This window comes from Oncorhynchus keta, chromosome 23, assembly GCF_023373465.1.
Source record: "Oncorhynchus keta strain PuntledgeMale-10-30-2019 chromosome 23, Oket_V2, whole genome shotgun sequence".
NCBI lineage: Eukaryota > Metazoa > Chordata > Actinopteri > Salmoniformes > Salmonidae > Oncorhynchus > Oncorhynchus keta.
Window position 1 is genome coordinate 12,329,978 of NC_068443.1, and position 27,984 is coordinate 12,357,961.

The 27,984-nt window shown below is 46.1% G+C and overlaps 1 protein-coding gene across 1 annotated transcript in view; it reads left to right on the forward strand.

Moving 5' to 3' along the window:
- The first annotated feature begins 1,476 nt into the window (after positions 1-1,476).
- The window catches only part of LOC118401806 (potassium/sodium hyperpolarization-activated cyclic nucleotide-gated channel 2-like), a 75,241-nt gene continuing 48,733 nt past the window's right edge, over positions 1,477-27,984 (forward strand). Inside the window, exons 1-3 of the mRNA XM_052476372.1 lie at positions 1,477-2,723; positions 12,723-13,146; positions 25,702-25,863. Of these exons, the coding sequence (XP_052332332.1) occupies positions 1,558-2,723; positions 12,723-13,146; positions 25,702-25,863 (1,752 nt within the window). The 5' untranslated portion in view covers positions 1,477-1,557. The remainder of the gene's footprint in view (positions 2,724-12,722; positions 13,147-25,701; positions 25,864-27,984) is intronic.

The following is a 27,984-nucleotide window of genomic DNA, read 5'->3' on the forward strand; positions in this document are numbered from 1 at the left end:
GAATGTCATTGACACAGACTGTGTGCAATCAGCGTCAGTGATTCTGAAGGCTGTGTGTGTGTGTGTGTGTGTGTGTGTGTGTGTGTGTGTGTGTGTGTGTGTGTGTGTGTGTGTGTGTGTGTGTGTGTGTGTGTGTGTGTGTGTGTGTGTGTGTGTGTGTGTGTGTGTGTGTGTGTGTGTGTGTGTGTGTCCTCATGTAGGTCTCACTGGTTCAGTAGACAATGTAAAAATGCAGATCATATATACAGTTTGGCCTGGATTATCATGTGTATGAGGTAGATATGGATGAAATAGGACTTGGCAATAAAACAATACTAGGCACGTTTTTCCTAACCAAATGCATCCTTGTCCTATATCAGATCCAACAGTGTGTCTGGGACTTTGGGTCCTTTGTCAGGGCTGTTCGTACATATCCTACTGCTGGTCTGATTTGATTCAATTGATTCAATTTCAGTATGCTCACCGGTTGTGAATGCTTGGGTACACTTAGTGATGGACTAAACATTGTTTCTGTCCTGTAAAGGGGTCCTGAAATAAGCATGTTGTTACAAAAAGTTACATGTACCTGTTGATGGAGGTAACAGCAGACTAGAACCGGAGATAGAATGGAACCATACCAGCAAGAATCATTTGGTGCTTGCCTGCACACATTACTGTATCTGTTCTCTAATTTTTTAATCAAATTTTTGGGTGACAACAATTCCAAAACATAATTTCATCCTTATTACAGACCCATTTGGATTCTTGGAATGTTTGGTGTAAATTGAAAGCTCTATCTTTGAGGAGAATCTTTGATGAAAATCCAAACAGTTCGATTCAAGGACATGATGCTTATAAAAGGTCAATTTCGATAGTTGTGGCCTCCTCCCTTCATATCTTCATTGTCATCCCCTGATATGGAAAAATGCCACAGGGGAGAGTATGGTGGATGCCTATTGGAAAGTTACTGTTGCTGTGGAAGTTTACCTGCTCAGCTATTTCACATCAGTGCAGACGATGAGGTAAAGGAAACAGACTATTGCTTTGAGATCTCATTCTCTGTATTCCACCTGTATGGACAGTAGAGGGCGCTACACGCCGGTTTGACATCTTGTCATTGAAAACACCCTCTAAAAAATGACGTCATTGCTTCATTACTTTCATGCCGTTTTAATTGAGCATTTGAAAGCTGTATGAGTCATTGACCCTACCTGATTTCACATGAATTTAGATGATATCTTGTTGAATATTTTGGGAGTTGGATTGATTAGAATGTAATTGAAAGTTAATTTAATAAGGCAATAGGTTTACATTAGCCTATGTTTTGCTGAATGGGACTTAATCACAGAGCAACTGCCACTAAACGTGTTATTAGATGTGATAAAATATAAACAATGGGGAAGTGAAGCCTACATGATCTCTGTAAGTGAGTACAGATACCTTGCAGATACCTACTCTTGTAGTTTGCAAAGAAGTCACGTCCACCTCCTCTCTCTCCTTTCTCTCTCTCCACTCTCTCTCCCCCACTCCTCTGTCCTGATCGGTTTTCACTAAAGATAATTGGAGGCAACATTTGATATGGACAAGAATGAGGTTCCACCAGGCTCATCTGCTGCGACCATGAAAAAGAAGGCGGCAGGCGGTAGCGGATGTAGCCACATCAGCGCGCCCAAAGCTGCCACGTCCAATTGTACGAGAAGCAAAAGCAGCAATTGTGTTGAGTCTGCCCCCGCTGCAGCTGCCAGCCAGAGCGCCCCGAATGTGAAGCAGCCCGGTGTGGCCAGTAACGTTGTCATAGACGGTGCGGAGGACGGTGAGGACGAGTCCAAGTTTCAGTATCCGCGGCTGCGCCGAACCGGGGGGAGCGGCAGAGGCGGTGGTGGTGGAGGCGGTAGTATCAGGATGGAGAACTTTACGCCAGGAGGTGGAGCCGCGGCCACGGCTACCAGAAAGAACTCCACCAACAACGAGTCCATCCTACTGCAAACAGAGGGTGCGCCTGCTGCTACTAAGCCCACTGTAGCATCCAAAGCGACTGATACCACAACCTGTCCGGGAGATGCTGCCGGGCGCTGCGAGACCAACAGAGCGTCAGGGGCGGAAGCGTCTGGAGCAGCGGTCGCAGTAGAGGTTTTAAACGCCACAGCAGGTGCTTGTAACAACAGCACCGCTCCAATTTCAAGAATGAAATGCAACAAAAACGGAGAATGCAGGAGGGACTCCGGCACCGGGAGCCTGCGCTCGATCATCTCCAACAAGACTGCCGGGGCGGGGAGGGCCGAGGACGGGTCCCTTAGGCGTGGTGCCTGTAACTCAGCCAGGGCCAGCATGGATGGCTCCGCGACAGGCTCCATGACGCAGGGCCAGGGGGAAGGTAGCGCAAACCCCAGCGTCACCCCTGTTTCCACCGGCGTCCCCGAGAAAAAGGACTCCAGGGTGTCCTTCTCCAACGCGCCAAGCAGGAAAGCCTCCTCATCGCTGCACGGATCGACCCAGACCCAGACGACCCAGCAGCCTAGAAACTCGGTCACCTTCCAGAAGCCGGAGGATGGATCCCAGATCCAGGCCGAGGATGCCGACGCTGACGGAAGCACCTTCATGCAACGACAATTCAGTGCCATGCTGCAGCCTGGAGTTAACAAATTCTCCTTACGCATGTATGGGAGTCAAAAGGCGGTGGAGAGGGAGCAAGAGCGGGTTAAATCAGCGGGCAATTGGATTATCCACCCCTACAGTGATTTCAGGTAGGAATTATGCTATGTATGTATGTGCATGTTGACAATGTCATGGAGGGCCTTGGTTTGGCCCCATAGCCTCATCAACAAGTTATACTGAGAATCCAGGAGCCCAGCAGTAGAATGCTATTGTCATTGTACATTGTGTAACACATCCATTGTCATTAGTTATTCTAAAATATACATTTACCCCTTTTGTTCCACAAGTTCTGGCTGATATTTTAGCCACTACATGTATATCACATTTTAATGAATGAAGCCCATCTATGCAGTGATTTTCATTAAACAAGGGGCCATTGACAAAGCAGGTTTTTTAGAAATGCTTTTTAGAGGATTTCAAAGACAACCTGTGCGCAAAGCTCTCTGCATAGGCTTTATGAATAACGATGATATCGTGCCCTTTCAAGGTTGTAAACACTAGGTAGTCTGTTGAATGTCCTGGATACCCCAACCAAGCCTCGCGTTTGTTTAAATTCGTGAATAAATTCGCATCGATCGCATTCAGAACAATAGGCGAATCTTGGCCCACAATCATTAAATTCCGTAAATTACTAGGCTATTTACCGTTGGGGCTAGATTAAAAATGATTTGTTTTTGTTTCGAGTCGAGGTTAGCGTAGTAGCCTATGGCTGTCGGCCAGATCCTTGGCTGATAGGACTGCCGGGGTGTGTGATGCACTCAGTAATTGAATGTCACCTTGAGCCAAGTGTGCTAAAACCTCAAGCATGCTCATTCGAGACATATCAGCCTCTATTACTCTATGACTCCCCGGATCAGGCATTTTAATGAGGGGTTTTCTTTACCCGTTCATCACGGTTTTATCAGCGATAAGGCTACTTGACTTCTCACGCCGTTTGTCACAATATAGGGGTTCACTCGCGTTTGAGAGGGTCATGTTGATTATGAAATGCTTTATTTTCGTGAATTGGGCCCTGTCTCTGAGTGATATGCCATTGTTTACATGGTCGTGAAATTGCATCTTTGCGTCACTGGATTTCTTGATAGACACATGGGCGCTACCTTCCCTCTTTCAGCACCACTCGTCACAAGTGGACAGCTCCCGCATAACCGAAAGTGGAGCCGGCAGAATGATCAACTCTGTAGCTTACTTTCGATTCACAAATCACACCTCGTGCTGTTTTTCGACTCCGCTCATCTTAACGAATGGAATCAAATAATGTTGACTCAGAACAAGACATACAATACTAGGGCCTAGGAGACCTTGGTGCAAAGTAACAATTTCAGTATTTTGCTTCTTTATGAAATTGTTATTAGAGTTTGTTCATACAAACTACGTACATATATCTCAGATACCATTACACACTGTAACCTGACTACGTTTCTAGGACATACCAGACGTTTATAATTCAACCCGAAAGTGGTGGAAGGTAACATTTTACAATTAACCCCGTAGGCGGTAGTCTTCAATGGTAAACATTTGGGGTAATTTAAACATGTTCGGATGTTAAATTGATATTTGGATATAAATACACTAAATTGCCACTTTTTTTTCATAATTTCATCCAGTCATATTCACTAAAAACGGAGTAGCCATGTTTTAGAGCGATTCTCTTAGCTGTACTGGCAAACTTGATGTAAATAAGTGCTATTTTATATCATTATTTAAATGTCTCTAAATATCATATAAAATACCATTGAATTTTAGGTAATAGGTTAAATGTAACAAATGTTACAATGTATCCCCATTACAAATCTGAGTCTAATCCGAGTATTGTGACAAAATACAACAATAATTATTGGCATCAACTATACCAATCAAAAAACCTATTCAATCTGATAAAACATGATATGATTAGATACATGTTTCACAGGTCAATAATCAAAAAAGGGAGGTGACAAGAATAATTAGAATTTGTCCTGTCAATATATATATTTTGATTGTATGGATTTTAGCAACATTTCCTTGGCATGTATATACACTAACCAATTATAGGCACATTAAATAAGACTTTTCTATTGTGCCATGGTCTCCCCTATCCAATAACTCTTGAGTGTACACAAACTAAGAACACCTGCTCTTTCCATAACATAGACTGACCAGGTGAAAGTTATATGATCCCTTATTGATGTCACTTGTTAAGTCCACTTAAATCAGTAATATATATATATGCCATTTAGCAGCTGCTTTTATCCAAAGCGACTTACAGTCATGTGTGCATACATTCTACGTATGGGTGGTCCCGGGAATCGAACCCACTACCCTGGCGTTACAAGCGCCATGCTCTACCAACTGAGCTACAGAAGGACAGTGTAGATGAAGGGAAGGAGACCGGTTAAAAAATGATTTTTAAGACATGAGACAATTAGGACATGGATTGTGTCCGTGTGACATTCAGAAGGTGAATGGGAAAGACTAAACATTTAAGAGCTTTTAAACAGGGTATGGTAGTAGGTGTCAGGTGCACCGATTTGTGTCAAGAGCTGCAATGCTCAACGGTTTCCCATGTATTTCAAGAATGGTCCACCACCCATAGGACATCCAGCCAGCTTGACACAACTGTGGGAAGCACTGGAGTCAACATGGGCCAGCATCCCTGTGGAACGCTTTCAACACCATGTAGAGTCCATTCCCCAATGAATTGAGGCTGTTCTGAGGGCAAAAGCAGGTGCGGGTGGGGAGGATACAACTCAATATTAGAAAGGTGTTCCTAATATTTGGTAAACTCAGTGTATATAATTTGAGCATATAGTTTTCAGGAGAGTTATGCAACACAAGAAATACAAGTCTCATAGGAGTTGGCATGCCATAGTTCTCACAAATAACATGACTAACAGGGTTTATTCACACCTTGTTGCTTCAGTCGCAGTGTAATGACTCAGCGTTGCACCTGCAGTGAGCCCTCTCTGACTGTGTGGATCTGAACACTCACTAGCCTACCACTCCCTTCTGCCTCTACCTCTCCCTCCCCTCTGCCTCTACCTCTCCCCTCTACCTCTACCATTACTCTCTCCCTCTCCCCTCTACCTCTACCTCTCCCATCTGCCTCTACCTCGCCCCTCTGCCTCTACCTCTCCCCTCTACCTCTCCCTTCTACCTCTCCCTCCCTCTACCTCTCCCCTCTGCCTCTACCTCTCCCCTACTCTCCCTCTGCCTCTACCTCTCCCCTCTACCTCTCCCTTCTACCTCTACCATTACTCTCTCCCCTCTACCTCTACCTCTCCCATCTGCCTCTACCTCGCCCCTCTGCCTCTACCTCTCCCCTCTGCCTCTACCATTACTCTCTCCCTCTCCCCTCTACCTCTACCTCTCCCATCTGCCTCTACCTCTCCCCTCTGCCTCTACCTCTCCCCTCTACCTCTCCCTTCTACCTCTCCCTCCCCTCTGCCTCTACCTCTCCCCTCTACCTCTCCCTCCTACCTCTCCCTCCCCTCTGTCTCTACCTCTCCCTTCTACCTCTCCCTCCCCTCTGCCTCTACCTCTCCCCTCTACCTCTCCCTTCTACCTCTCCCTCCCCTCTGTCTCTACCTCTCCCTTCTACCTCTCCCTCCCCTCTGCCTCTACCTCTCCCCTCTACCTCTCCCTTCTACCTCTCCCTCCCCTCTGCCTCTACCTCTCCCCTCTACCTCTACCATTACTCTCTCCCCTCTACCTCTACCCTCTACCTCTACCATTACTCTCTCCCTCTCCCCTCTACCTCTACCTCTCCCATCTGCCTCTACCTCGCCCCTCTGCCTCTACCTCTCCCCTCTACCTCTCCCTTCTACCTCTACCTCTCCCTTCTACCTCTCCCTCCCCTCTGCCTCTACCTCTCCCTTCTACCTCTCCCCTCTGCCTCTACCTCTCCCCTCTACCTCTCCCTTCTACCTCTACCATTACTCTCTCCCCTCTACCTCTACCTCTCCCATCTGCCTCTACCTCGCCCCTCTGCCTCTACCTCTCCCCTCTGCCTCTACCATTACTCTCTCCCTCTCCCCTCTACCTCTACCTCTCCCATCTGCCTCTACCTCTCCCCTCTACCTCTCCCTTCTACCTCTCCCTCCCCTCTGCCTCTACCTCTCCCCTCTACCTCTCCCTTCTACCTCTCCCTCCCCTCTGTCTCTACCTCTCCCTTCTACCTCTCCCTCCCCTCTGCCTCTACCTCTCCCCTCTACCTCTCCCTTCTACCTCTCCCTCCCCTCTGTCTCTACCTCTCCCTTCTACCTCTCCCTCCCCTCTGCCTCTACCTCTCCCCTCTACCTCTCCCCTCTACCTCTCCCTTCTACCTCTCCCTCCCCTCTGCCTCTACCTCTCCCCTCTGCCTCTACTTCTCCCCTCTACCTCTCCCTTCTACCTCTACCTCTGACTGTCATCAGTAGCACCCAACCGTTTAACCTGCTCTTTACACCTCAGCTAAATGGATTGTATGTACTGACAATTGAGAAATCATTTGACTAAATGAAATAAAAAGAAGAAGAAAAGGTACGATGAAAAAAATATACATTCTATAAAGAATGATTGTAAAAAGCTTTGGAGGACCTTAAATACAATTTTGGGCAAAAATAAGATGGTTCAATTCACACAATTTGTAATTCTGTAAAGTGAGTGTGGAAGAGGTGAACAACGATTGTTGTCTATCAACAATGACAAGCCACCTGCGTCTGACAACTTGGAGGGAAAATGTCTCAGGATGATAGCGGACTACAGTGCTTTCAGAAAGAATTCACATCCCTTGACTTTTCCCACATTTCGTTGTGTTCCAGCCTACATTTAAAATGGATTAAATTGAGATTCATGGTCACTGACCTACAAACAATACCCTGTAATGTCAAAGTGGAATGATGTTTTTTTACATTTTTGAAAATGAATTAAACGTGGAAAGCTGAAATGTCTTGAGTCAGTAAGTATTCAACCCCTTTGTTATGGCAAGCCTAAATACGTTCAGGAGTAAACATGTACTTAACAAGTTGTATAATAAGTTGCATGGACTGTGTGCAATAATAGTGTTTAACATGATTTTTGAATGAGTCCCTCAGTGCTTGTAAGTAAGTATTTCACTGTAAGGTCTACTACACCTGTTGTATTCAGTGCAAGTGACAAATAAAATGTGATTTGATTTGATCTCTCTACCCTCAGTCAAGCTACCTCATCTCTGTATCCTCAGTCGAGCTACCTCATCTCTCTACCCTCAGTCAAGCTACCTCATCTCTGTATCCTCAGTCGAGCTACCTCATCTCTGTATCCTCAGTCGAGCTACCTCATCTCTCTACCCTCAGTCAAGCTACCTCATCTCTGTATCCTCAGTCGAGCTACCTCATCTCTCTACCCTCAGTCAAGCTACCTCATCTCTGTATCCTCAGTCGAGCTACCTCATCTCTGTATCCTCAGTCGAGCTACCTCATCTCTGTATCCTCAGTCGAGCTACCTCATCTCTGTATCCTCAGTCAAGCTACCTCATCTCTCTACCCTCAGTCAAGCTACCTCATCTCTGTATCCTCAGTCGAGCAGTGAATTTAAAACTAAGACCAGGAAGGTTTTTCAATGCCTCGCAAAGAAGGGCACCTATTGGTAGATGGGTTTTAAAAAAGCAGACATTGAATATCTCTTTGAGCATGGTGAAGTTATTAATGAACCTTTGGATGGTGCATCCATACACCCAGTCACTACAAAGATACATGTGTCCTTCCTAACTCAGTTGCCGGAGAGGATGGAAACCGCTCAGGGATTTCACCATGAGGCCAATGGTGACTTTAAAACAGTTACAGAGTTTAATAGCTGTGGATCAACAACAATACTAACCTAATTGACAGAGTGAAAAGAAGGAAGCCTGTACAGAATAAACGTATTATAAAAACATGCATCCTGTTTGCAACAAGGCACTAAAGTAATACAGCAAAGAATATGGCGAATCAATTAACTTTTTGTCCTGAATACAAAGTGTTATGTTTTGTGTAAATCCAATGCAACACATTACTGAGTACCCCTCTCCACATTTTCAAGCTTAATGGTGGCTGCATCACGTTATGGATATGCTTTTAATCATTAAGGACTGGGGAGTTTTCGAGGATAAAACATAAATGGAATGGAGCTAAGCACAGGCAAAATCCTAGAGGAAAACCTAGTTCAATCTGCTTTCCACTAGACGCTGGGAGCGGAATTCGCCTTCCAGCAGGAAATTACCTTAAACACAAGGCCAAATATACACTGGAGTTGCGTACAGAGAAGACAGTAAATGTACCCGAGTGGCCGAGTTACAGTTTTGATTTAGATCTGCTTGAAAATCTATGTCAAAACTTTAAAATGGTTGTCTAGCAATGATAAACAACAAATTTGACAGAGCTTGAAGAATTTCGTGAAGAATAATGGGCAAATATTGTACAATCCAAGTGTGCATATCTCTCAGAGATTTACCCAGAAAGATTCACAGCTGTAATCTCTGCCGAAGGTGATTCTAACATGTACAGTTGAAGTTGGAAGTTTACATACACTTAGGTTGGAGTCATTAAAACTAGTTTTTCAACCACTCCACAGATTTCTTGTTAACAAACTATAGTTTTGGCAAGTCGGTTAGGACATCTACTTTGTACATGACACAAGTCATTTTTCCAACAATTGTTTACAGACAGATTATTTCACTTATAATTCACTGTATCACAATTCCAGTTGGTCAGAAGTTTACACACACTAAGTTGACTGTGCCTTTAAACAGCTTGGGAAATTCCAGAAAATGATGTCATGGCTATAGAAGCTTCTGATAGGCTAAGTGCCTCTTTGCTTGACATCATGGGAAAATCAAAAGAATTCAGCTAAGACCTCAAAAAAAGAATTGTAGACCTCCACAAATCTGGTTCATCCTTGGGAGCAATTTCCAAACGCCTGAAAGTACCGCGTTCATCTGTACAAACAATAGTACGCAAGTATAAACACCATGGGACCACACAGCCGTCGTACCGCTCTGGAAGGAGCGTTCTCTCTCCTGGAGTTGAATGTACTTTGGTGAGAAAAGTGCAAAACAATCCCAGAACAACAGCAAAAGACCTTGTGAAGATGCTGGAGGAAACAGGTACAAAAACATCTATATCCAAAGTAAAACGAGTCCTATATCAACATAACCTGAAAGGCCGCTCAGCAAGGAAGAAGGCACTGCTCCAAAACCACAATAAAAAATCCAGACTACGGTTTGCAACTGCACATGGGGACACCGATCATACTTTTTGGAGAACTGTCCTCTGGTCTGATGAAACAAAAATATAACTGTTTGGCTATGATGACCATCGTTATGTTTGGAGGAAAAAGGGGGGGCTTGCAAACCGAAGAACACCATCCCAACCGTGAAGCACGGGGGTGGCAGCATCATGTTGTGGGGGTGTTTTGCTGGTGCACTTCACAAAATAGATGATATCCTGAGGAAGGAAAATTATGTAGATATATCGAAGCAACGTCTCAAGACATCAGTAAGGAAGTTAAAGCTTGGTCGCAAAGGGGTCTTCCAAATGGACAATGACCCCAAGCATACTTCCAAAGTTGTGGAAAAATGGCTTAAGTACAGCAAAGTCAAGGTATTGGAGTGGCCATCACAAAGCCTTGACCTCAAACCTATAGAAAATTTGTGGGCAGAACTGAAAAAGCGTGTGTGAGCAAGGAGGCCTAGAAACCTGACTCAGTTACACCAGCTCTGTCAGGAGGAATGAGCCAAAATTCACCCAACTTAAGCTTGTGGAAGGTGACCCGAAACGTTTGACCCAAGTTAAACAATTTAAAGGCAATGCTACCAAATACTAAATGAGTGTATGTAAACTTTTGACCCACTGGGAATGTGATGAAAGAAATAAAATCTGAAATAAATCATTCTCTCTATTATTATTCTGACATTTCACATCCTTAAAATAAAGTGGTGATCCTAACTGACCTAAGACAGGGAATTTTTACCAGGACTAAATGTCAGGAATTGTGAAAAACTGAGTTTAAATGTATTTGGCTAAGAGGTATGTAAACTTCCGATTTCAACTCTATTGACTCAGGGGTGTGAATACTTATTTAAATTAAATATTTCTGTATTTAATTTTCAATATATATGCTTAAATGTCTAAAAACATGTATTCACTTTATCCTTGTGGGGCATTGTGTGTTGATGGGTAGGATTATATATATTTTTTTTCCCCAATTTGAATTCAGGCTGTAACACAACAGAATGTGGAATACACCAAAGGGTTTGAATACTTTCTGAAGGCTCTGTATATTGCCACTCCTTTTTGCCATCTTTTCAATCTAAGCCTACAGGAACGTGTGCCCTCAGGCCTGGAGGGAAGGAAAAGTCATTCGGCTACCCAAGAATATCAAAGCATCCCTTACTTGCTCAAACAGCTGACCAATCAGCCAGCTACCGATCATTAGTAAACTTTTAGGAAAAATTGTGTTTGACCAGATACAATGCTATTTCACAGTAAACAAATGATCAACTGACTATCAGCACTTACACAAATGACTGATGAGTGGCTGAAATAAATAGATTATTAGAAAATTGTTGGAGCTGTATTGTTAGACTTCAGTGGAGATTTTGACGTTATCATCATAATTCAGTGGAGATTTTGACATTATCGTCATAATCTGCTGCTGGAAAAACGAATGCGTTATGGCTTTACATCCCTGCTATAGCGTGGTTCGAGCGTTCTGTCTAACAGAGCACAGAGGGTGTTTTTTTTAAATGGAAGCCTCTCCAACATAATCCAGGTATAGTCGGGCATTCCCCAGGGCAGCTGTCTAGGCCCTTTACTATTTTAAATCTTTACTAATGACCTGCCATTGGCATTGAGTAAAGCCTGTGTGTCTATGTTTGCTGATGACTCCACACTATACATCAGCTACCACAGCAAGTGAAATCACTGCAACACTTAACAAAGAGCCCAGTCAGTTTTAGAATGGGTGGCAAGTAATACGCATTGTATTTGGGACAAATCATTCACTAAACCCTAAACCTCAACAAAAACTTGTAATGAATAATGTGGAAATTGAGCGGTGAGGATACTCAACTGCTTGGAGTAACCCTGGATTGCAAACGGTCATGGTCAAAACATATTGATGCGATGGTAGCTAAGATGGGGAGAGGCCTGTCCTTAATAAATTACCTAGTTTTGTTGTACCTGGACTATTGCCCAGTCATATGGCCAAATGCCACATAGGCAAATTACAGTTGGCCCAGGACAGAGCAGCACAGATGGCACTTAAATGTACTTGGAGAGTTAACATCAATAACATGCATGTCAATCTCTCCTGGCTCAAAGTAGAGGAGAGATTTACTTTATCACAACTTTTTTTTGTGAGGGGCATTGACATGTTAAATGCACCAAGCTGTCTGATCAAACAACTAGCACACAGCTCAGACACCCATGCATACCACACAAGACATGCCACCAGAGGTCTCTTCACAGTCCCCAAGTACAGGATGGACTCTGGAAACGCACAGTACTAAACAGAGCCATGACTACATGGGACTCTATTCCCCATCAAGTAACTCATGCAAGCAGTAGAATCTGATTTGAAAAACTGATAACACTTTATGGAACAATGTGGACCGTGAGGACACACACACACTCGCACACACACGAACACACGCATAGGCCTATGTTTACTACAATAATAATAGGTTCATATTTTTTACTAAAACAATGATTTACAACAATCATACTAATTTTACTTCATCAATAGTAATTAGCTTAATATTATCCTTCACCCTCATCTATTGTAGGTCTATGTAGTTTGTTTCCACTCTCACCAGCCTTTGTTAGGATGTCTCCTCTGCCTGTCAGCTTCGCTGTCTGTTCTCGCTCACTCTGTTTTTGTCCTCTACTCCGCCCCTTTCCTCCTCCTCTCGATTCTCCCTTTCCTGCCTACACGCACACACACACACACACACACACACACACACACACACACACACACACACACACACACACACACACACACACACACACACACACACACACACACACACACACACACACACACACACACACACACACACACACACACACTCGCGCGTGTGTGCTCTCTCTCTCTTCCTCTCTCTCCAGGTTCTACTGGGATTTCACGATGCTTCTCTTCATGGTGGGTAACCTGATTGTCATCCCGGTGGGCATCACCTTCTTCAACGATGGGACGACCACTCCCTGGATCATCTTCAACGTCATCTCCGACACCTTCTTCCTCATGGACCTGGTCCTCAACTTCCGCACTGGCATCATCATCGAGGACAACTCTGACATCATCCTGGACCCCAAGACCATCAAGAAGACGTACCTGAAGACCTGGTTCATCGTGGACTTTGTCTCCTCCATCCCCGTGGATTATATCTTCCTGATCGTGGAGAAGGGGATCGACTCTGAGATGTATAAGACGGCCAGGGCCCTGAGGATCGTACGCTTCACTAAGATCCTGAGCCTGCTGAGGCTGCTGAGGTTGTCCCGGCTCATCCGCTATATCCACCAGTGGGAAGAGGTAGGACCCCCCACCACCCCTAAACGCTACATCCACCAGTGGGAAGAGGTAGGACCACCACCCCCCCACCACCTCTAAACGCTACATCCACCTGTGGGAAGAGGTAGGACCACCACCCCCCACACCCGCCCCTAAACGCTACATCCGCTAGTGGGAAGAGGTAGGACCACCACCCCCACACCCGCCCCTAAACGCTACATCCACCAGTGGGAAGAGGTAGGACCACCACCCCCACACCCGCCCCTAAACACTAAATCCACTAGTGGGAAGAGATAGGACCACCACCCCCACCCCCGCCCCTAAACACTAAATCCACTAGTGGGAAGAGATAGGACCACCACCCCCCACCCCCGCCCCTAAACACTACATCCACCAGTGGGAAGAGATAGGACCACCACCCCCCACCCCCGCCCCTAAACACTAAATCCACTAGTGGGAAGAGATAGGACCACCACCCATACCCCCCACCCCCACCCCTAAACACTACATCCACCAGTGGGAAGAGATAGGACCCCCACCCCCCACCCACGCCCCTAAACACTACATCCACTAGTGGGAAGAGATAGGACCCCCACCCCTGCCCCTAAACGCTACATCCACTAGTGGGAAGAGATAGGACCACCACCCCCACCGTCGCCCCTAAACACTACATCCACTAGTGGGAAGAGAGGACCCCCACCCCTGCCCCTAAACACTACATCCACTAGTGTGAAGAGATAGGACCACCACCCCCCACCCTCGCCCCTAAACGCTACATCCACCAGTGGGAAGAGGTAGGACCACCACCCATACCCCCACCCCCGCCCCTAAACGCTACATCCACTAGTGGGAAGAGGTAGGACCACCACCCCGCACCCCCACCCCCGCCCCTGAACGCTACATCCACTAGTGGGAAGAGGTAGGACCACCACCCCGCACCCCCCACCCCCGCCCCTGAACGCTACATCCACTAGTGGGAAGAGGTAGGACCACCACCCCACACCCCCCACCCCCACCCCTAAACACTACATCCACCAGTGGGAAGAGATAGGACCCCCGCCCCTAAACACTACATCCACTAGTGGGAAGAGGTAGGACCACCACCCATACCCCCACCCCCACCCCTAAACACTACATCCACTAGTGGGAAGAGATAGGACCCCCACCCCCGCCCCTAAACACTACATCCACTAGTGGGAAGAGATAGGACCACCACCCCCTACCCCTGCCCCAAAACGCTACATCCACCAGTGGGAAGAGATAGGACCCCCACCCCCGCCCCTAAACACTACATCCACTAGTGGGAAGAGATAGGACCCCCACCCCCACCCCCCGTCCCTAAACACTACATCCACTAGTGGGAAGAGATAGGACCACCACCCCCCACCGTCGCCCCTAAACACTACATCCACTAGTGGGAAGAGATAGGACCCCCACCCCTGCCCCTAAACACTACATCCACTAGTGTGAAGAGATAGGACCACCACCCCCCACCGTCGCCCCTAAACACTACATCCACTAGTGGGAAGAGATAGGACCCCCACCCTCGCCCCTAAACGCTACATCCACCAGTGGGAAGAGGTAGGACCACCACCCATACCCCCCACCCCCGCCCCTAAACGCTACATCCACTAGTGGGAAGAGGTAGGACCACCACCCCGCACCCCCCACCCCCGCCCCTGAACGCTACATCCACTAGTGGGAAGAGGTAGGACCACCACCCCGCACCCCCCACCCCCGCCCCTGAACGCTACATCCACTAGTGGGAAGAGGTAGGACCACCACCCCACACCCCCACCCCCACCCCTAAACACTACATCCACCAGTGGGAAGAGATAGGACCCCGCCCCTAAACACTACATCCACTAGTGGGAAGAGGTAGGACCACCACCCATACCCCCACCCCCACCCCTAAACACTACATCCACTAGTGGGAAGAGATAGGACCCCCACCCCCGCCCCTAAACACTACATCCACTAGTGGGAAGAGATAGGACCACCACCCCCTACCCCTGCCCCAAAACGCTACATCCACCAGTGGGAAGAGATAGGACCCCCACCCCCCGCCCCTAAACACTACATCCACTAGTGGGAAGAGATAGGACCCCCACCCCCCACCCCCGTCCCTAAACACTACATCCACTAGTGGGAAGAGATAGGACCACCACCCCCACCCCTGCCACAAAACGCTACATCCACCAGTGGGAAGAGATAGGACCACCACCCCGCCCCTAAACACTACATCCACTAGTGGGAAGAGGTAGGACCACCACCCATACCCCCACCCCCACCCCTAAACACTACATCCACCAGTGGGAAGAGATAGGACCCCCACCCCCACCCCTAAACACTACATCCACTAGTGGGAAGAGATAGGACCCCCCACCCCTGCCCCTAAACGCTACATCCACTAGTGGGAAGAGATAGGACCACCATCCCCCACCCTCGCCCCTAAACACTACATCCACTAGTGGGAAGAGATAGGACCCCCACCCCTGCCCCTAAACGCTACATCCACCAGTGGGAAGAGGTAGGACCACACCCCCCACCCCCGCCCCTAAACACTACATCCACTAGTGGGAAGAGGTAGGACCACCACCCCCAACCCCCGCACCTAAACGCTACATCCACTAGTGGGAAGAGGTAGGACCACCACCCATACCCCCCACCCCCGCCCCTAAACGCTACATCCACTAGTGGGAAGAGGTAGGACCACCACCCCACACCCCCCACCCCCGCCTCTAAACACTACCTCCACTAGTGGGAAGAAGTAGGACCACCACCCCACACCCCACCCCCGCCTCTAAACAATACCTCCACTAGTGGGAAGAGGTAGGACCACCACACCACACCCCCCACCCCCGCCCCTAAACGCTACATCCACTAGTGGGAAGAGGTAGGACCACCACCCCACCCCTGCCCCTAAACACTACATCCACCAGTGGGAAGAGGTAGGACCACACCCCCTACCCCCGCCCCTAAACACTAAATCCACTAGTGGGAAGAGATAGGACCACCACCCATACCCCCTCCCCCGCCCCTAAACACTACATCCACTAGTGGGAAGAGATAGGACCACCACCCCCCACCCCCGCCCCTAAACACTACATCCACTAGTGGGAAGAGATAGGACCCCCACCCCTGCCCCAAAACGCTACATCCACCAGTGGGAAGAGATAGGACCTCCACCCCTGCCCCAAAACACTTCATCCACTAGTGGGAAGAGATAGGACCACCCATACCCCCACCCCCGCCCCTAAATGCTACATCCACTAGTGGGAAGAGGTAGGACCACCACCCATACCCCCCACCCCCGCCCCTAAACGCTACATCCACTAGTGGGAAGAGGTAGGACCACCACCCATACCCCCCACCCCCGCCCCTAAACGCTACATCCACTAGTGGGAAGAGGTAGGACCACCACCCCACACCCCCCACCCACGCCTCTAAACAATACATCCACTAGTGGGAAGGGGTAGGACCACCACCCCCCACCCCTAAACACTACATCCACCAGTGGGAAGAGGTAGGACCACCACCCCAACCCTGCCCCTAAATGCTACATGGCTTAGTATAATTATTATAATGGATTGCCTCGAGGGGAGCTCGACCTCGCGTCATACACTATTTGTGGTCATGGTGAAAGGATGAATGATTGTAATGATAGTAGACATAGAGCACCATTCACTTGGACTCTTAGAGCTTGTAACATGGAAACTCATCTCATCCACTATTAATCTGTAGTGCCCACTCACAGCATCATGGCTACATGCTACATGGTTTAAGTTAGTCAATATAGATGGAAATGCTAATAAAGCTAGATGGCTATTAGTGATGAGGAGGAAAAATCGATAGTTACATGTCCAGTATTTTCCCTTCATAGCTTGTTCTCCATTTTATTTTTAAGTAGGGAGACAATTTGTTTTCAGCACTTTTATTTCCTTGATAGATTAAAACTCATTCTCATGGCTTTCTCTTGTCCGTCTGCGGCAGACATATGTTGAGCAATATGTTTGGAACATCGAATTGCAATAAAATCACAGTATTGAGTAAGATGGATCCGGAGGATATACGGCTCCCTCGGGAACAGGCCCCGACCCCAGTCATCTGCGTGAAGAGGAGAAGGAGAAAGAGACGCTGGAGAGCGGGCTGCCTTCTGAGAAGTCGGAGGCGATCGAATAAACCCCCACTTCCCTCAATTCTGTTAGCAAACATGCAATCCTTGGACAATAAAATGGACGAGTGACTGGGAAGATTAAACTACCAATGGGACATTAAAAACTGTAACATCTTATGCTTCACGGAGTCATGGCTGAACGACGACATTATCAACATACAGCTGACTGGTTATACGATGTACCGGCAGGATAGAACAGTGGTGTCTGGTAAGACAAGGGGCGGAGGGAGGTCTATGTATTTTTGTAAACAACAGCTGGTGCATGATATCTAAGGAATTCTCGAGCTGTTGCTCGCCTGAGGTAGAGTTTCTCATGATAAGCTGCAGACCACACTACCTACCGAGAGAGTTTTCATCTATATTATTTGTAGCTGTTTACAGAGCACAGTCAATGGCTGGCACTAATATAGCATAGAATGAGTCCAGAGGCGACGTTCCTAGTAGCCCGGGGACTTTAATGCAGGGAATCTTAAATCAGTTTTACCAAATTTCTATCAGCATGTTAAATGTGCAACCAGAGGGAAAATAACTCTGGACCACCTATACTCCACACATAGAGATGCATACAAAGCTCTCCCTCGCTCTCCATTTGGCAAATCTGATCATAATTCCATCTTCCTGATTCCTGTTTACAAGCAAAAATTATAGCAGGAAGAACCAGTGACTAGATCAATAAAAAAATGATCAGATGAAGCAGATGCTAAGCTCCAGGACTGTTTTGCTAGCACAGACTGGAATATGTTCCGGGATTCCTCCAATGGCATTGAGGAGTACACCACATCTGTCATTGGCTTCATCAATAAGTGCATCGATGACATCGTCCCCACAGTGACCGTACGTACATACCCCAACCAGAAGCTTTGGATTACAGGCAACATCCGCACTGAGATAAAAGGCTAGAGCCGCCTCTTTCAAGGACCAGGACTCTAACCTGGAAGTTTATAAGAAATCCCGCTATGCCCTCCGATGAACCATCAAACAGGCAAGCGTCAATACAGGACTAAGATCGAGTCGTACTACATTGGCTCTGACGTTCGTCAGATGTGGCAGGGCCTGGAAACCATTACAGATAACAAAGGGAAGCACAGCCGAGAACTGCCCAGTGACACAAGCCTACTGGACGAGCTAAACTACTTCTATGCTCACTTTGAGGCAAATAACACTGAAACATGCATGAGAGCACCAGCTATACCGGAAGACTGTGTGATCACACTCTCCGCAGCCGATATGAGTAAGACCTTTAGACAGGTCAACATTCACAAGGCCGCAGGGCCAGACAGATTATCAGGACGTGTACTGCGAGCATGTGCTGACCAACTAGCAAGTGTCTTCACTAACATTTTCAACCTCTCCCTGTCCGAGTCCGTAATACCAACATGTTTTAAGCAGACCACCATAGTGCCTGTGCCCAAGCACACTAAGGTAACCTGCCTAAATGACTACCAACGCATAGCACTCATGTCTGTAGCCATGAAGTGCTTTGAAAGGCTGGTCATGGATCACATCAACACCATCATCCCAGAAATCCTTGACCCACTCCAATTTTCATACCGCCCCAACAGATCCACAGATGATGCAGTCTCTATTGCACTCCACACTGCCCTTTCCCGCCTGGACAAAAGGAACACGGATGTGAGAATGCTATTCATTGACTACAGCTCAGCGTTCAACACCATAGTGCCCTCAAAGCTCATCACTAAGCTAAGGACCCTGGGACTAAACACCTCCCTCTGCAACTGGATCCTGGACTTCCTGACTGGCCGCCCCCAAGTGTTAAGGGGAGGTAACAACATATCCGCCACGCTGATCCTCAACACAGGGGCCCCTCAGGGGTGTGTGCCCAGCCCCCTCCTGTACTCCCTGTTCACTCATGACTGCACGCACAGGCACGACTCCAACACCATCATTAAATTTGCCAATGACACAAAAGCCTGATCACCGACAAAAACAAGACAGAGACCTGGCTGTGTGGTGCCAGAACAATAACCTCTCCTTCAACGTGATCAAGACAAAGGAGATGATTGTGGACTACAGGAAAAAGAGGACCGAGCACGCCCCCATTCTCAGCGACGGGGCTGCAGTGGAGCAGGTTGAGAGATTCAAGTTCCTTGGTGTCCACATCACCAACAAACTAACATGGTCCAAGCACACCATGACAGTAGTGAAGCGTGCATGATAAAACCTATTCCTCCTCAGGAGACTGAAAAGATTTTGCACGGGTCTTCAGATCCTCAAAAGGTTTTACAGCTGCACCCTCGAGAGCATCCTGATGGGTTGATCACTGCCTGGTATGGCAACTGCTCGGCCTCCGACCGCAAGGCACTACAGAAGGTAGTGTGTACGGCCCAGTACATCACTGGGGCCAAGCTTCCTGCCATTCAGGACCTCTATACCAGGCAGTGTCAGAAGAAGGCCCTAAAATTGTCAAAGACTCCAGCCATCTTAGTCATTGACTGTTCTCTCTGCTACCACACGGCAAGCTGTACCGGAGCGCCAAGTCTAGGTCTAAGAGGCTTCTAAACAGCTTCTACCCCCAAGCCATAAGACTCCTGATGTTGTCAACTGGCTACCAAGGCTATTTGCATTGCCCCCCCCCCCTCCACACCACTGCCACTCTCTGTTGTCATCTATGCATAGTCACTTTAATAACTCTACCTACATGTACATACTACCTCAACTAACCAGTGCCCCCGCACATTGACTCTGTACCGGCACCCTCTTGTATATATTGTTATTTTTTTACTGTTGCTCTTTAATTACTTGTTAGTTTTATCTCTTATTCTACACCTGTTGTATTTGGCGCATGACTAATACAATTTGATTTGATTTGATATAGAATCATGAGAATCATGAGAATCGCAATACATATCGTATTGGCACCTAAGTATAGTGATAATATTGTAGTTTGAGGTCCCATACGATTCCCGGCCTTAATGGCTATGCTAGAAAAGTACAATTATTGTCAGAGAGAAGGTACAGTAGGGAGGTAGGACAGCATTACACAGAAGTCATTTATAGACAATGAGATAAATGTCCTATGGCAATAATTATAATGGATTGGATTTTTTACCACGCTTTCCACTGTAGGTCTAAAGTGCTTTACTCTAGGTGTAGTGAGGGGTAGTGAATTGTAGATAGTGAATTGTAAATAGTGAATTGTAGATCATGAATTGTAAATAGTGAGTTGGGCAGTGAGGGGATGTGAATTGGGTAGTGATGGGTAGTGAATTGTAGATAATGAATTGTAGATAGTGAATTGGGTCGTGAGGGGTAGAGAATTGTAGATAGTGAATTGTAGATAGTGAATTGGGTAGTGAGGGGTAGTGAATTGTAGATAATGAATTGGGTAGAGAGGCGTAGTGAATTGAAGATAGTGAATTGGGTATTGAGGGGGTAGTGAATTGTAGATAGGGAATTGGGTAGAGAGGTGTAGTGAATTGAAGATAGTGAATTGGGTATTGAGAGCTAGTGAGAGGTATTGAGGGGGAGTGAGTGTTAGTGAATTGTGCTAAAGGTTGTCTAGACAAGTTGTCTAGGTAGACAATCATAGAATGCTCTGTCAAGCATAGAATATTCAACCAGCACACCACACTGTTCTGTAACCAGGAACTCTTGGTCCCCAATCTATTTGGACTTCTGCATAAATGAATAAAAAAGCAGATCTGTTTATAGGTGCTGTTAGGTCACTGAGTTCCTTCTCAGACATTTAGTTGTTGGCTGATGCCCAATAAGCTGTGAGACAGGATGATCAGTCTGGACCCGGCCCTGTCTGCAAGCTGCATATGTTAGTTTGTTCCCAGTCATTTGTCAAGGGCCAGGAGGTTTGCTTTGCTGTTCTCACTGAAATATGTGTGATGTTGTTGGCAGGAGGGTTTAAGCTTTTAAACACACTTTGCATCCTAATCACCTGTCGTCACCGTCTCCCCCTTTGACCTGTGAATCCCAGAAGGTGTCAGCTCGTCTTCATAGGCAGCATATTAGAGATGCAAACACATTTAATCAATTAAGACCCCTGAGGAGGTGCAGGTGGGGTGGAGGGGTGATAATATGGTACACCGGAGGGGGTGCTCACTATGATCATACTGTATGTCATGCTAATTGTTATTATTACCAACCTATAATTCAGTTAGGCTAGCGTTCCTCGTATGGGTTTAATTGTGTTTCCATACATTTTCTGTCTCTTTGTTGGCTTCGGGAATGGATTTCTGATTAGCTGGTTTTTCCTTCGGCCTTCATATCTAGTTATTTGTTCATCTACAGTACATACAGTATATGCCTCTGCTCGATTCATTTTTTGAAGGGGTACTTTGTGCTTGGTTGGGCCCCTGGTGTGGATGGCGGATGGTGGATGGATGCACTGGGCCCTGTGTGTGCACATAACCTTTGGATAATTGGATTTTCTGAAGACATTATGCGACAAACACACAGAGCGGTGCATGATGGGTAGAGGAGGATACTTGGCATGCATGGAAGATGAGTGCTAAGATGGGCTGGTGTTAAACAGGCAAAAAAGATATATGGTACTCAGTCGGGGTCTCAACTTACTATTGAGAGTTAGAATAATAGAATACACCATTTCTATATTTGGTTGTGCGTCAGCATTCACTCAATTAGCCCATATCACCAAATGGTTTTTATATTGGTAAGTTAGTCTTGCGGCCAGCTATCTAAACTTGGTCGAATTACCGAACGGCATGGGGCCCATTGATCATCAGTTATCATATTAAGAACTGCAAATATTTTCCTCCACCCTATGGCAAAATGTTTAGAATTGCTGAGCCACAAACCACTGTGGCCCCATCAAAGTTGCCCATCCCTGCCATAGGAGAACCCTTTCAAGAACCCTTTTTGGTTGCAGCAAGAACCCTTTTGGTTCCAGGTAGAATCCAAAAGTGTTCTACCTGGAACCAAAAATGGGCATCCTATGGGGACCGCCGGAGAACCCTTTCTAAGAGTGTGGAGTGGAGTTTCGAGGGGAAGTGTTAAGTATGGTGCTAGACGTGCTTCTCCACTGTTTAGGGTTGTGAGTGTTGTGCCAGTCACTTTGCTGACAGCTGTTGCACTGCGCTGGGCTGTGTTTACTGGCATCAGAACAGCGCAACTTTGTTTAGATCATTGTTTAGAAAGCAGGAGCAAAAGTCACAAAATAAACCTGATTTGGTTTTCTGCAAATATATAAATACCATGGGAGTCTTACTTTTGGGAACTTTACAGTCCTGTTGATCAAACAACCAACAGGGGGGCTATCTCTCCCTTGGTTGGATTCTTCCTGGTTCATTCTGAAATCCATCTATATAACACAAGACACTGCCACACATCATCATCCCTCAATAACATCCAGGGAAGACTGGGGTTCAGCCTGATGAACCAAACTACTCAGTAATCTCCTCCATATAGCCTAACTCTCGCACACTCACATCCACACAATGCACCCACACATTTAAACAAAACAGAATATATATTTTCGTCATTACTGATTGATTTATACATTTATAATTAGTAGGTTTTGTTATCATTTTTAAACAAACCTTTAAAAAAAAGGTATTTATTGTAAATTGTTTGTTTGTGGTGTGGTTTTCCTATAAGCCCTTGGGCTTCCAACCACACCTGCACACTGTTTTCTTTGATGAAAATAAATATATATATATACACAAATAAATAAGTAAAGTTTCCTATGCACAATAATAACAACAAGGTTATCTAGCCTGAGCGAGATGTGCTAAAGTCTAGCACAGTGGGTGGTAGGCAAACCCTCAAACTCTTTCAGTTCTTAGCCGAAACTGCACTGTGAATACGATGAGGAAGCCTGCTCAGCCTCTTGCAGCCTGCCCCCAGTCCCATAATAACCCACAAGTGAATGGGGTTTCAGAGCTTGCCTGCCTGCTCATTTGATCAATGCCAAATACATGAGTAGCTTAGTGATCCTAATAGCTGTAGCCACCAAAGCTGAAAATTAAACATTGGGGGAAAGTCTTCCACTCACACACTTGTCCAGGCGATGTGCTAGCTGTGATTTACAACCTGATATAGCAATATTTATTAGACTACCTAGCGATTTATTGGTGAATTTTATTAATCACGCATTGACTGCATACATTTAATTCTGCCAATGACTTACTCTTCATCATTTGAATTTTGAGTAGAAAAATAACCTATTTTAGACCTCTTATAAAGATGGGTTTGAAGCATAAAGTGCACATTTGATATTTTAGACCGATATAATGACTAGCTGTTTGTTTCATTTCTACAAAGTAGTTCCACTTCAAACTAATGGGAATTGCCATGGCGACATAACTGTTTGTGTTGTAGCAGTTTGTTGTTGTTGTTGTTGTGCTTGTTGTAGTAGCTGCTATTCACTCCTCCAATTGATTATGTGAGTGTTTATTGTTTCCCACACAAAAACAAAATGTTGGTTTGAAGACTTGAGGGTCTAATTGAATGAGTAATTTTGGTGATTACATTTTCACACAGAATTCCAGAGAATCTGCCTCAAAATGTGTCCTGTAAATACTGTAAATATTGCTCTGGTATTGTGACTATCTCCTCTCCTCCTCAGCATGTCACTAATCATAAGTGACATGTTGACTCTATAAATAGATGTGCTGAAGTGCAGTATTTTGTAAGTTGCCAGGTCATATTAGAAACCAACTATCAGAAGCCCCAAAAGGTTAAAGTGGCATTAAGAAAGATCAACTGGTGATTCATGTCCAATCACAGCCGTGGTAGAGATAGTGTATGATGTCATCAGTCAGTGACTGTAAGTTAGCAATGCACCATACTCATTTACATTTACATGCAAGTCCTTTTATCCAGAGCAATTTACAGGTACATTCATTTTAAGATAGCTAGGTAGGACAACCAAATATCTCAGTCATAGTAAGTAAAATTTTCCTCAATAAAGAATATATCAGCAAGTAGGAAAAAGTCAAGTGTGAAAGACAAGGGTGCTATTTTATTTATTTTTTTTAGTGGGGGGAGGAGGGTGTGCTATGGGATTTTTTAAGATGCTCTTTGAATTGGGGATTGGGGTGCCAGGACTGAGAAGCATTTAGTCTTCCATCTTGTATTTTACTAATACCTCCTCAGGGATCATTGAAAGATGATTGTCCTTGTGGCCAGTTTGGTTTCTTGCTTAGGGCTCAGAAATGCATATGTTTTGGGGTGAATTTTATCTGGTTGGGTTTAGAGAAGCATACCCCTTTTATCTGGTTGGGTTTAGAGAAGCACACCCCTTTTATCTGGTTGGGTTTAGAGAAGCATACCAATTTTATCTGGTTGGGTTTATAGAAGCATACCCCTTTTATCTGGTTGGGTTTAGAGAAGCATACCCCTTTTATCTGGTTGGGTTTAGAGAAGCATACCCCTTTTATCTGGTTGGGTTTAGAGAAGCACACCCCTTTTATCTGGTTGGGTTTAGAGAAGCATACCCCTTTTATCTGGTTGGGTTTAGAGAAGCACACCTCTTTTATCTGGTTGGGTTTAGAGAAGCATACCAATTTTATCTGGTTGGGTTTAGAGAAGCATACCCCTTTTATCTGGTTGGGTTTAGAGAAGCATACCCCTTTTATCTGGTTGGGTTTTTTTTTAAAGTATTTTACTAGGCTAGTCAGTTAAGAATACATTGTTATTTAGAATGACATCCTAGGAACAGTGGGTTAACTGCCTTGTTCAGGGGCAGAATAACAGATTTTTACCTTGTCAGCTCAGGGATTTGATCTTGCAACCTTTCGGTTACTAGTCCTAAGCTCTCACCACTAGGCTACCTGCCGTGTATATCCATCTGTGCCTACAGACTTGTGTACCGGTATGTGTTTGTGTGGGAGTGAGTGAGGGAGTCCTGTCGTGTGTGTTACAGTTCTGATTAACGTGTTGTATCTGGCTGTAACACATGTCTGCTCTGTTCCTGCTGTGTATCTGATGGCCGACTGATGGGAAGCTGTCTTCCCCTCTCATTAATCGTTCTTAATTCGGTCCAAAGGAACAGCAGGCAACATGGTTCTGTTGACTGTAGTCTTCTCCTTTAATCCTGCTTCTAGGGATTGTCATCTTGATCACTAGAGAATCTTGCAGCAAATTAAACTGGAAATCTTGAAGAATTCTGTGACTGTGATTCTCTCTCTATTTTTCTCTCTCTCTCTGCTTCTCTATCTCTCGATGTCTCTCTCTCTCACACACGCTCACGTACACACACACACACACACACACACACACACACACACACACACACACACACACACACACACACACACACACACACACACACACACACACACACACACACACACACACACACACACACACACACACACACACACACACACACACACACACACACACACACACACATATCCTTCCTCCCCGCCTTAACTCATTCCTTGTCTCTCCATCTCTGTTTTTAGATCTTCCATATGACCTATGACCTGGCCAGTGCAGTAATGCGTATCTTCAACCTGATTGGTATGATGCTGCTGTTGTGTCACTGGGATGGCTGTCTGCAATTCCTGGTTCCCATGCTGCAGGACTTCCCCCAGGACTGCTGGGTCTCCCTCAACAAGATGGTGGTATGTGTTTGATTCATTACATGTTTTACATTCACAAGTAAAACTGGATAAACAGAAAAAAGGCTCTGCACACTTCCAGTTCGATACAAAGTTATTTTAATTGTAGCTAAGCTTTCGTTCAATTGACCTTCATCAGAGCATATTATACACAGTGACGCACAGTTATGCTCTGATGAAGGTTGATTGACCGAAAGCTCAGATACAATTAAAATAACTTTGTATCGGACTGGAAGTGTGCAGAGCCTTTTTTCTGTTTATCCAGTTTTCAGCACCTTCAGTAATACATTTTGGGTGTGCGGGGGATTCAACCTATTATATACGTTCATAGTTAGAACTAGCGACTAGAGCGGCAAAAAGAAGTCATTCATTAATCAATGCTTGGTTCCTAATCAATAAGAATAGTCTCCCACAGGTACACAAAAACATCTATCAGATACAGATTCTGTTGTTGATTTATCAATAGAACAAAAGACCTTCATCATATTGCTTGTGATGAAAGCTTTGTGAAGAAGGCCTATTGGGAAAACACATCAATGTGTTTTAACTAAAAATCAGTCCAGTGATTAGTACTATTGATGGTTGTTTGAACCGTCTACTGTTAGAACAGTCAGCAAGTGAGCCAGAAGCAGCCAGCCCAGCCATCTGAAGACGAGCGAGGGAACGGTGAGAAAAATAACAAGTCAGGCAACACGATTTATGCACACCTACGCATCCCTCCCTCCCTACGCATCCCTCCCTCCCTACGCATCCCTCCCTCCCTACGCATCCCTCCCTCCCTATGCATCCCTCCCTCCCTCCGCATCCCTCCCTCCCTCCGCATCCCTCCCTCCCTACGCATCCCTCCCTCCCTACGCATCCCTCCCTCCCTCCCTACGCATCCCTCCCTCCCTACGCATCCCTCCCTCCCTCCACATCCCTCCCTCCCTACGCATTCCTCTATCCATCTCTCCCTCCCTCCACATCCCTCTCTCCCTCCGCATCCCTCCCTTCATCTCTCCCTCCCTCCACATCCTTCTCTCCCTCCGCATCCCTCCCTTCATCTCTCCCTCCCTCCACATCCCTCTCTCCATACGCATCCCTCCCTCCATCTCTCCCTCCCTCCACATCCCTCTCTCCCTACGCATTCCTCCCTCCATCTCTCCCTCCCTCCATCTCTCCCTCCCTCCACATCCCTCTCTCCCTCTGCATCCCTCCATCCCTCCCTCTCTTTTTCTCATCAGGGAGGGGCGATGACAGGAAAGATTAAGAGGGAAAGGTAGGAATGGGAATGTGCCCGGGCAGCAGGCTCCTTTGTTCTTGTCTCTTTTCTCTGGGAGGTAAAATCTGAGTGTTTATAGGTCCATCCGTCAGTCTGGCCTTTTACATGCCCAGGGAAAAGCGCTCCGTCTCCCAGCCTCTGCCCTACCCACCAGGCACAGCTCCAAATGGGTTTTGAAACGGATTGGGTTCTGCTCCTCTGCTGTCATTGGGCCTGCCACCACGTCATGTAAATGTTCCGTTATTTTGACATTTTCCTGCAGGGCAGATGTTGACATGTGTTCCTTTTTATCGACGTACAGAACTAATACCCCATCAAATGAGTCCCCCGGTGGGCCTAAAGCAATGAAAGGACAAAGCAGATTCAAGTTTTCCTTTTATCTGTAATGAAGGGACGAATCCCTCTCGGTTTGTGATATCCAATTGAATTAGACTAGACTGTCAAGACTGTCATCTGAGCTGTGTTTCCAGCTGTTTTGTGTCTCAAGATTTGTTTAAATCAGGTCAGCTGAGAAAGGAGAAAACTACCTTGGCTCTGCTTCCCAATCTTACGACCTTGGGAGGTATTGCAGGGGTGAGGTGAGGGTTCAAGTGACCAGAACAGATATTAGTTGATTTGTTGATTGATCAGGTAACAAGGCTAATATGAAAGGCATGTTTGAGAATGTGATAACAACAGTGGGACTCATGTGGATTTCCCAGGACACTCTCTCTAATGCAAGGTTCTGAACATCTCCACCTCTCAGGAGTGTGATTGTCATTTCCCATAAGTGTGATGTCAGACTGTAATAAACCTCTTGACCTTCTCTGACAGGTATACAGGCATTCTGACAGGCCACCTCAAAGTAAAAACCTTATCCTAGG